We start from the raw sequence: 12683 nt of genomic DNA, 5'->3' as shown, positions 1-12683 counted from the left end.
GTCACCTCCAGAGCTGCAGTCACTATTCTTTTGTTACATCATGTTTTATCCTCCAGTTACCTCCAGAGCTTCAGTCACTATTCTGCTGTTACATCATGTTTTATCCTCAAGTTAACTCCATAGCTGCGGTCACCATCCTGCTGTTACATCCTGCCTTATGCTCCAGCCATCTCTAGAGCTGAAGTCACTATTCTGGTGTTACATCATGTTTTATCCTCCAGTTACCTCCAGAGCTGCAGTCACCATTCTGCTGTTACATCATGTCTTATCCTCCAGTCACCTCCAGAGCTGCAGTCACTATTCTGCTGTTACATCATGTATCATCCTCCAGTCACCTCCAGAGCTGCAGTCATTATTCTGCTGTTACATCATAAGACATGATGTAACAGCAGAATAGTGATTGCAGCTCTGGAGGTGACTGGAGAATAAGACATGATGTAACAGCAGAATAGTGAATGCCGCTCTGGAGGAGACATTATGTACCAGCAGTGTCATAGAAAAATAAAACCCATAAGACCTTTCCAGAAGGGAGAAAGAGCTGGCAGTTTAAACTCCTTTTGAAGCAGAGACCCCTATGCAGGGGACCCTTCCTTTGTAAATTAAGGAAAACCAGATAGATGGCAATATCTATGCCGTGTCTCCTACCCATGAACAGATAAAATTATGATGGGAAAGATGACAGTGATATCTTCCGCCTGGGACCATCAAGGGGAAAGTTTTCAAAAAAGTTGAGAATCTCATAATTTTCTAAGAATAAGACACATGGCATAGTTCTGTGAGATCCAGCCCTGCTATTGTCCCCAGAGGGGAGGTATGGGGGGTGGAACTTGTGCTAATAAAAAGCCAATTACAACACTTGGCCAGGATGACACATTGCTGTGTGGGATTGATCCACAGGTCACGGGAGTTCCTCTCTCCATAAATCAAGTTAAAAAAGAAGAAAGAAATAGCCCAAAAGGAGATCACCTGAGACTGGATATAGAAAAATACCTTCAATCTTTATTTCGACACAAGAAACAAACACTCAATAAAATTAAAAACATTAAAAATCGTCACTTATGTGACATGCAAAATTCCAAGGCTCAAAATAGAACCAAACTTTCACAGCTCACCATTCCATAAAGGATGCCCCATAAGGAAACTATATGTGCATATAAATAGCATACCGTAATGTGAAAAATCCAACATGAATATTCGAAGAACCCACATATAAGCTTGCGCATTATTAATAGATACTGATGCAGACACCAAAAATACAGATGTCAAAAGATAGTACATTCATGAAACATCACCATAGTAGCATGCAATGTAGACACAGAGACAGAGGTTTCAAGCAAATATTAATAAAGAGCAAAATTATCAAATCAAACATTAACAGACGTAAGTAAACCAATGGCCTATTGTAAATATAAAGCTCAAAGTGTGTGTGTGTGTGTGTGTCTATGTTTGTTTGTATGTCCGGGATAGGCATCCGCACCGTCGCAGCTACAGCCACAAAATTTGGCACAGTCACACGTCTGGACCCCGAGAGCGTCCTAAGCTATGTTGTGAGGCGAAATTTTAACCCTGCGCGTTCCAATTCACCAAACAATGTTGCCCCTATCTACATACTGTGGGGAAAAAGTGTGTGCGCGTCATGCCCGCCCCTCATTGTGATGTCACAATGCCCCTATTTGCATACCGGGGAAGCAGTGTGTGCGCGCCAAGCCCCGCCCCTCATTATGATGTCACAATGGTTGCTGTCATCAAAGGTTGCAAGCCCTGCCGCCGCTCATTATGATGTCATAATGGTTAACTATGGGTTGGAGGATGTGTGATGAGTATATGGGCACCGGACTATGGGATGGAGCATATGTTTGACGGGTATATGGGCACGGGACTATGGGATGGCGGATATATATGATGGGTATATGGGCACTGGACTATGGGATGGAGCATATGTTTGACGGATATATGGGCACAGGACTATGGGATGGCGGATATGTATATGGGCACTGGACTATGGGATGGAGGATGTATATGATGGGTATATGGGCACTGGACTATGGGATGGAGCATATGTTTGACGGGTATATGGGCACTGGACTATGGGATGGAGCATATGTTTGACGGGTATATGGGCACTGGACTATGGGATGGAGCATATGTTTGACGGGTATATGGGCACAGGACTATGGGATGGCGGATATATATGATGGGTATATGGGCACTGGACTATGGGATGGAGGATATATATGATGGGTATATGGGCACTGGACTATGGGATGGAGCATATGTTTGACGGATATATGGGCACAGGACTATGGGATGGCGGATATGTATATGGGCACTGGACTATGGGATGGAGGATGTATATGATGGGTATATGGGCACTGGACTATGGGATGGAGCATATGTTTGACGGATATATGGGCACAGGACTATGGGATGGCGGATAGGTATATGGGCACTGGACTATGGGATGGAGGATATGTATGATGGGTATATGGGCACTGGACTATGGGATGGAGCATATGTTTGACGGATATATGGGCACAGGACTATGGGATGGCGGATAGGTATATGGGCACTGGACTATGGGATGGAGGATATATATGATGGGTATATGGGCACGGGACTATGAAATGGCGGATATGTATGATGGGTATATGGGCACGGGACTATGGGATGGAGGATATGTATGATGGGTATATGGGCACTGGACTATGGGATGGAGGATATATATGATGGGTATATGGGCACAGGACTATGGGATGGCGGATATGTATATGGGCATGGGACTATGGGATGGAGGATGTATATGATGGGTATATGGGCACTGGACTATGGGATGGAGCATATGTTTGACGGATATATGGGCACAGGACTATGGGATGGCGGATAGGTATATGGGCACTGGACTATGGGATGGAGGATATATATGATGGGTATATGGGCACGGGACTATGGGATGGAGGATATGTATGATGGGTATATGTGCACGGGACTATGAAATGGCGGATATGTATGATGGGTATATGGGCACGGGACTATGGGATGGAGGATATGTATGATGGGTATATGGGCACTGGACTATGGGATGGAGGATATATATGATGGGTATATGGGCACGGGACTATGAAATGGCAGATATGTATGATGGGTATATGGGCACGGGACTATGGGATGGAGGATATGTATGATGGGTATATGGGCACGGGACTATGGGATGGAGAATATCTATGATGGGTATATGGGAACGGGACTATGAAATGGCGGATATGTATGATGGGTATATGGGCACGGAACTATGGGATGGAGGATATGTATGATGGGTATATGGGCATGGGACTATAAGATGAAGGATGTGTGATGGGTATATGGGCACGCGACTATGGCATGGCGAATATGTATGATGGGTATATGGGCATGGGACTATGAGATGGAGGATATGTATGATGGGTATATGGGCACTCGACTATGGGATGGAGGATATGTATGATGGGTATATGGGCACGGGACTATGGGATGGAGGATATGTATGATGGGTATATGGGCACGGGCCTATGGGATGGAGAATATGTATGATGGGTATATGGGCATGGGACTATGGGATGGAGGATATGTGATGGGTATATGGGCACTCGACTATGGGATGGAGGATATGCATGATGGGTATATGGGCACGGGACTATGGGATGGAGGATATGTGATGGGTATATGGGCACTCGACTATGGGATGGAGGATGTGTATGATGGGTATATGGGCACGGGCCTATGGGATCGTGGATATGTATGATGGGTATATGGGCACGGGACTATGGGATGGAGGAAAACTATAATTTTCTATAACTAACCACAGTTAGTTACTATGCCCGGGCAGCGCCGGGCTCTTCAGCTAGTTGTAAATAAGATCCCAAAGGTTTTTGCACACTTCCCTGAGAATATAACCACAATTATCTGGGCATATAGGGTTAAATATCACAAGCTAAACTAGCCCCCTAAGGAAATAACATAGCCCTAGATTATCCATACATAAAGTGCATATATGCAGTGGAATGGAGCCCGAGAGAGCAAGGACCCGACGCGTGTCGCCACCCGTTGTGGCTTCGTCAGGGGTCCTTGCTCTCTATAGGGTGATATTGGAATCGGTGGTGTGTTTATTGAGTTTCCCAATAATTGGCATACTAGCAACAGCCGCTGTCGCCTTGTCCATCACTCATTGATCAACTGCGTATTGTACTGATGATTGGAGGAAGCGGAGTGCTATTGTTTTGACAAGCAGAATAGTGACTGCAGCTCTGGAGGTGGCTGGAGAAGCTCCTGCTTGGCTTGGATTGGTGTAGAGCTATGATTTCTGGTTGCCCTGTAATTGCATACTCTGCAGCCACCACTATGGGATGCTCTGTGTACAGTGAAGCACAGCATACATGTATCTAGTGGCTGATGCAGCTTTTCAATATTTATCTTGTGACTATATCGCAGGGGATTTGTTGCAGTGTTTCTGGGCCCCGTTAGTAAGTCCTTACCCTCCACTTTCACGGACAGGGTGATGCTGGCGCCCTTCTGCACCTTCTTGTTTGTGAATCTTTCCAGGAACATTGGAGGAATCAGCTTCTCCAAATCTGCAGAGTAAGACAAGATGGTGAGTGTGGTCCTCATACTCTGCAATCTCCCCACAGCGCCAGGTATAGGGCAGGATGACGACCAGGGGTGACAAGAGAGGGGGCGTCCACAGACCCTCGGAAAAACCTTACAACATCCTCTCATCTGTAAAGTGGCCCCTGGTGGAGACATCGCCTGCACCTCTGCACTCTCCTGCTTGTTACAGAGGTATTAGGCGTCTTGTGCCTCACAACCATCGGTGATCCCCGATATCCTCAGACTGTTATATGTATGCGCCTCGTGACTCGCTGACACCATTGATCGCCACTGTCATCAGACTGTTCAACGTATGAGAGATCAGACTGCTTGTGCTTCACTGACATCAAGGATCACCGCTATCATCAGACTGTTATATGTAGGAGGCATCAGGCGCCTCATGCCTCGATGACAACAGGGATCACTGCTATCATCAGACTGTTATATGCATGAGGCATCAGACAACTCGTGCCTCGCTGACATTGAGGATCACCACTATCATCAGACTGTTATATATATATACATCAGGCATCAGACGCCTCGCGCCTCGCTGACATCAGGGATCACTGCTATCATCAAACCGTTATTTGTATTAGGCATCAGGCGCCTCGTGCCTCGATGACATCAGGGATCACTGCTATCATCAGACTTTTATATGTATGTAGCATCAGATGCCTCACTGACAGGGGATCACGGATATGTGTATGAGGCATCAGTACTGACCTCTGGACTCCTCCGCTGATTTCTCTTTTTGCAGTTCACCTGGACCTGAAACCAAAGGAGTAACCAGAGATGTTAACAAGCAGGAAACAAGGAAAACGTCCCAAATATATATTAATCCATCTCCGTATAACTGCCAAACAATACTAACCAATCCCCATATAACCGCCAGACATTACTAATCTATTCCCGTATAACCAGGCTACATTACTAATCCATCCCCGTAATCGCCACACATTATTAATCTATCCCCGTATAACCAGAATACATTATTAATCCATCCCCGTATAACCAGAATACATTACTAATCCATCCCCGTATAACCAGACCACATTACCAATCTATCCCCGTATAACCAGAACACATTACTAATCTATCACGGTATAACCAGAATACATTACTAATCTATCCCCGTATAACCAGAATACATTACTAATCCATCCCAGTATAATCGCCACACATTACTAATCTATCCACGTATAACCAGAATACATTACTAATCCATCCCCGTATAACCAGACTACATTACTAATCCATCCCCGTATAACCAGAATACATTACTAATCCATCCCCGTATAATCGCCACACATTACTAATCCATCCCCGTATAACCAGAACACATTACTAATCCATCACCGAATAATCACCACACATTACTAATCTATCCCCGTATAACCAGAATACATTACTAATCTATCCCCGTATAATCGCCACACATTACTAATCTATCCCCGTATAACCAGAATACATTACTAATCCATCCCCGTATAACCAGACTACATTACTAATCCATCCCCGTATAACCAGAATACATTACTAATCCATCCCCGTATAATCGCCACACATTACTAATCCATCCCCGTATAACCAGAATACATTACTAATCTATCACCGTATAATCACCACACATTACTAATCTATTCCCGTATAACCAGAATACATTACTAATCTATCCCCGTATAACCAGAATACATTACTAATCTATCACCGTATAATCACCACACATTACTAATCTATCCCCGTATAACCAGACTACATTACTAATCTATCCCCGTATAACCAGAATACATTACTAATCTATCACCGTATAATCGCCACACATTAATAATCTATCCCCGTATAACCAGAATACATTACTAATCCATCCCCGTATAACCAGACTACATTACTAATCATCCCTGTATAACCACAATACATTACTAATCCATCCCCGTATAACCAGAACACATTACTAATCCATCCCCGTATAACCAGACTACATTACTAATCCATCCCCGTATAACCAGACTACATTGCCAATCCATCCTCGTATAACCAGACTACATTACTAATCCCTCCCCGTATAATCGCCACACATTACTAATCTATCCCCGTATAACCAGAATACATTACTAATCCATCCCCGTATAACCAGAATACATTACTAATCTATCCCCGTATAACCAGAATACATTACTAATCCATCCCCGTATAACCAGAATACATTACTAATCTATCCCCGTATAACCAGAATACATTACTAATCCATCCTCGTATAACCAGAATACAATACCAATCTATCCCCGTATAATCGTCACACATTACTAATCCATCCCTGTATAACCAAACTACATTACTAATCCATCCCAGTATAATCGCCACACATTACTAATCTATCCCCGTATAACCAGAATACATTACTAATCCATCCCCGTATAACCAGAATACATTACTAATCTATCCCCGTATAACCAGAATACATTACTAATCTATCCCCGTATAACCAGAATACATTACTAATCTATCCCCGTATAACCAGACTACATTACTAATCCATCCCCGTATAATCGCCACACATTACTAATCTATCCCCATATAACCAGAATACATTACTAATCTATCCCCGTATAACCAGACTACATTACTAATCCATCCCCGTATAATCGCCACACATTACTTATCTATCCCCGTATAACCAGAATACATTACTAATCTATCCCCATATAACCAGACTACATTACTAATCCATCCCCGTATAATCGCCACACATTACTTATCTATCCCCGTATAACCAGAATACATTACTAATCCATATCCGTATAACCAGAATACATTACTAATCTATCCCCGTATAACCAGACTACATTACTAATCCTTCCCCGTATAACCAGAATACATTACTAATCTATCCCCGTATTACCAGAATACATTACTAATCTATCCCAGTATAACCAGAATACATTACTAATCTATCCCCGTATAACCAGACTACATTACTAATCCATCATCGTATAATCGACACACATTACTAATCTATCCCCATATAACCAGAATACATTACTAATCCATCCCCGTATAACCAGAATACATTACTAATCTATCCCCGTATAACCAGAATACATTACTAATCTATCCCCGTATAACCAGACTACATTACTAATCCATCCCCGTATAATCGCCACACATTACTTATCTATCCCCGTATAACGAGAATACATTACTAATCTATCCCCATATAACCAGACTACATTACTAATCCATCCCCGTATAATCGCCACACATTACTTATCTATCCCCGTATAACCAGAATACATTACTAATCCATCCCCGTATAACCAGAATACATTACTAATCTATCCCCGTATAACCAGACTACATTACTAATCCTTCCCCGTATAACCAGAATAAATTACTAATCTATCCCCGTATAACCAGAATACATTACTAATCTATCCCAGTATAACCAGAATACATTACTAATCTATCCCCGTATAACCAGACTACATTACCAATCCATCATCGTATAATCGACACACATTACTAATCTATCCCCATATAACCAGAATACATTACTAATCCATCCCCGTATAACCAGAATACATTACTAATCTATCCACGTATAACCAGAATACATTACTAATCCATCCCCGTATAACCAGAATACATTACTAATCTATCCCCGTATAACCAGACTACATTACTAATCCATCCCCGTATAATCGCCACACATTACTAATCTATCCCCGTAAAACCAGAATACATTACTAATCTATCCCCGTATAACCAGAATACATTACTAATCTATCCCCGTATAACCAGACTACATTACTAATCCATCCCCGTATAATCGCCACACATTACTTATCTATCCCCGTATAACGAGAATACATTACTAATCTATCCCCGTATAACCAGACTACATTACTAATCCATCCCCGTATAATCGCCACACATTACTTATCTATCCCCTTATAACCAGAATACATTACTAATCTATCCCCGTATAACCAGAATACATTACTAATCCATCCCCGTATAACCAGAATACATTACTAATCCATCCCCGTATAACCAGAATACATAACTAATCTATCCCCGTATAACCAGACTACATTACTAATCCTTCCCCGTATAACCAGAATACATTACTAATCTATCCCCGTATAACCAGAATACATTACTAATCTATCCCAGTATAACCAGAATACATTACTAATCTATCCCCGTATAACCAGACTACATTACTAATCCATCATCGTATAATCGACACACATTACTAATCTATCCCCATATAACCAGAATACATTACTAATCCATCCCCGTATAACCAGAATACATTACTAATCTATCCCCGTATAACCAGAATACATTACTAATCCATCCCCGTATAACCATAATACATTACTAATCTATCCCCGTATAACCAGAATACATTACTAATCCATCCCCGTATAACCAGACTACATTACTAATCCATCCCCGTATAATCGCCACACATTACTAATCTATCCCCATATAACCAGAATACATCCCCGTATAACCAGAACACATTACTAATCTATCCCCGTATAACCAGAATACATTACTAATCTATCCCCGTATAACCAGACTACATTACTAATCCATCCCCGTATAATCGCCACACATTACTTATCTATCCCCGTATAACCAGAATACATTACTAATCTATCCCCGTATAACCAGAATACATTACTAATCCATCCCTGTGTAACCAGAATACATTACTAATCCATCCCCGTATAACCAGAATACATTACTAATCTATCCCCGTATAACCAGACTACATTACTAATCCTTCCCCGTATAACCAGAATACATCACTAATCTATCCCCGTATAACAAGAATACATTACTAATCTATCCCAGTATAACCAGAATACATTACTAATCTATCCCCGTATAACCAGACTACATTACTAATCCATCCTCGTATAATCGCCACACATTACTAATCTATCCCCATATAACCAGAATACATTACTAATCCATCCCCGTATAACCAGAATACATTACTAATCTATCCCCGTATAACCAGAATACATTACTAATCCATCCCCGTATAACCAGACTACATTACTAATCTATCCCCGTATAACCAGAATACATTACTAATCTATCCCCGTATTACCAGAATACATTACTAATCTATCCCAGTATAACCAGAATACATTACTAATCTATCCCCGTATAACCAGACTACATTACTAATCCATCATCGTATAATCGACACACATTACTAATCTATCCCCATATAACCAGAATACATTACTAATCCATCCCCGTATAACCAGAAAAATATTCAGGATTGAGAGTCCTCAGTAGTTGATACCTTTTAATGGCTAACTGAAAAGATGGTAATACATTGCAAGCTTTCGAGACTACTCAGGTCTCTTCATCAGGCTAGACTAATACAAAATCTGAAGTCACATATTTATGCACAATACAGCCTAGAAAAAATGCAATAGATAAGACAAGTGACGTGAAGCAGAACTATCAATATGGGAGAGGGAGAAACATAAATATAAACATTGGACCAGTTCATAGATAAGGAGTCTGGATGTTTTATGGTCCTCTGATTGGGGTCTAGTTCTGTGTTGCCCCCACACGGTTTTAAAAGGAAATTCCTTAATTGATGTAAAAAGACATAAATCCATGCGACACATTCATTCCAGCACTGAGAGTGTCAAAGTTCGTCATAAATTTGTACTCCCAAACTCGTCTCTATATCTGAGATGTGAAGTTACCTTTCAATACCAGTAATTTCATATCCATGCTGCTGTGATCAGGGATACAGAAATGTTTTGCCACAGGTAGATCCATTCTTTTTTCTCTTATTGTGTGACGATGAGCATTCATCCTTGTTCTAAGCTTTTGCCCTGTCTCCCCCACATACAGACCCCCAGTTGGACATTTAGTACAAATAATTAAGTACACCACATTAGATGTAATGCAGGTGAAAGTACCTGGGATCTTGTAGTCCTGATGTGAGTTGGGGATCTTTATCTTGTCCGTGGTCATTATAAATGGACAGGTTTTACATTTTTTCTGGTTGCAAGGAAAGGTTCCTGCAGCTGTTGGAGAGGACAGGGAGCTTCTGACAATGATGCTTCTTAAATTTGGGGGCTGCCTAAAACACAGCAGTGGGGGGTCTGGAAAAATTGATTTTAATCGGGCATCTTTTTGTAGTAAAGGTTGTAATTTCCGTGCAGCTCCCCTTAGCACCTCCAGATTTGGGTTGTAGGTGACTACTAGAGGCACTCGGTTATTTTCTTCTTTAGCTTTGTAATGTAGCAGGTGATTCCTTGACAATCTGGTGGCTCTTGTAATTTGGTTTTCAATTGTTCTTGGATGGTAACCCTGATTCAAAAAGGTTTTTTTGAGGCGACCAAGGTGTTTGTCTCTATCCATGGGGTTGGAACATATACGATTGTATCTGATGGCTTGGCTATAGATAATAGAGTTCTTTATGTGTTTTGGATGGAAACTGTCCCATTTAAGGTATGTTGGACGGTCGATTGGCTTCTGATACAGGGATGTCTCTATTTCATTGTTTTTTAGCTTAATGATGGTGTCCAAAAAATTAATCTCGGTACTGGAGTAGTTGAGTGTTAAATTGATGGTGGGATGAAATTGATTAAACTGTTCGTGGAACGTCTTTAGCTGTTGCTCAGACTCCGTCCAGATGATTAAAATATCATCAATGAAGCGGTAGTAGGCCAGGGGCCTGATGGGGCATGAGGACAAAAAATCGCTTTCAAGCTTGGCCATGCTTTCATGCTTTCAAGCTTTACCATCCAAGAACAATTGAAAACCAAATTACAAGAGCCACCAGATTGTCAAGGAATCACCTGCTACATTACAAAGCTAAAGAAGAAAATAACCGAGTGCCTCTAGTAGTCACCTACAACCCAAATCTGGAGGTGCTAAGGGGAGCTGCACGGAAATTACAACCTTTACTACAAAAAGACGCCCGATTAAAATCAATTTTTCCAGACCCCCCACTGCTGTGTTTTAGGCAGCCCCCAAATTTAAGAAGCATCATTGTCAGAAGCTCCCTGTCCTCTCCAACAGCTGCAGGAACCTTTCCTTGCAACCAGAAAAAATGTAAAACCTGTCCATTTATAATGACCACGGACAAGATAAAGATCCCCAACTCACATCAGGACTACAAGATCCCAGGTACTTTCACCTGCATTACATCTAATGTGGTGTACTTAATTATTTGTACTAAATGTCCAACTGGGGGTCTGTATGTGGGGGAGACAGGGCAAAAGCTTAGAACAAGGATGAATGCTCATCGTCACACAATAAGAGAAAAAAGAATGGATCTACCTGTGGCAAAACATTTCTGTATCCCTGATCACAGCAGCATGGATATGAAATTACTGGTATTGAAAGGTAACTTCACATCTCAGATAGAGAGACGAGTTTGGGAGTACAAATTTATGACGAACTTTGACACTCTCAGTGCTGGAATGAATGTGTCGCATGGATTTATGTCTTTTTACATCAATTAAGGAATTTCCTTTTAAAACCGTGTGGGGGCAACACAGAACTAGACCCCAATCAGAGGACCATAAAACATCCAGACTCCTTATCTATGAACTGGTCCAATGTTTATATTTATGTTTCTCCCTCTCCCATATTGATAGTTCTGCTTCACGTCACTTGTCTTATCTATTGCATTTTTTCTAGGCTGTATTGTGCATAAATATGTGACTTCAGATTTTGTATTAGTCTAGCCTGATGAAGAGACCTGAGTAGTCTCGAAAGCTTGCAATGTATTACCATCTTTTCAGTTAGCCATTAAAAGGTATCAACTACTGAGGACTCTCAATCCTGAATATTTTTCTATCTACTGGCTAACACGGTACAAAGATATACATCTTTCCCGTATAACCAGAATACATTACTAATCTATCCCCGTATAACCAGAATACATTACTAATCTATCCCCGTATAACCAGACTACATTACTAATCCATCCCCGTATAATCGCCACACATTACTTATCTATCCCCGTATAACGAGAATACATTACTAATCTATCCCCATATAACCAG

General features: G+C 41.4%; 1 protein-coding gene across 1 annotated transcript in view; it reads right to left on the bottom strand.

Moving 5' to 3' along the window:
- Window positions 1-12683, bottom strand: part of OBSCN (obscurin, cytoskeletal calmodulin and titin-interacting RhoGEF) — a 636219-nt gene that overhangs the window by 307002 nt on the left and 316534 nt on the right. The window contains exons 71-72 of the mRNA XM_073561015.1: window positions 5344-5388; window positions 4509-4604 (exon numbers count right to left, since the gene is read on the bottom strand). Coding sequence (XP_073417116.1) covers window positions 4509-4604; window positions 5344-5388 — 141 coding nt within the window. The remainder of the gene's footprint in view (window positions 1-4508; window positions 4605-5343; window positions 5389-12683) is intronic.

The sequence above is a fragment of the Dendrobates tinctorius genome, unplaced genomic scaffold, assembly GCF_039654945.1.
Source record: "Dendrobates tinctorius isolate UK_male_01 unplaced genomic scaffold, ASM3965494v1 ptg000311l, whole genome shotgun sequence".
NCBI lineage: Eukaryota > Metazoa > Chordata > Amphibia > Anura > Dendrobatidae > Dendrobates > Dendrobates tinctorius.
Note: the sequence above shows the minus strand (reverse complement) of the source record. Positions and strands in the feature narration are given on the sequence as shown.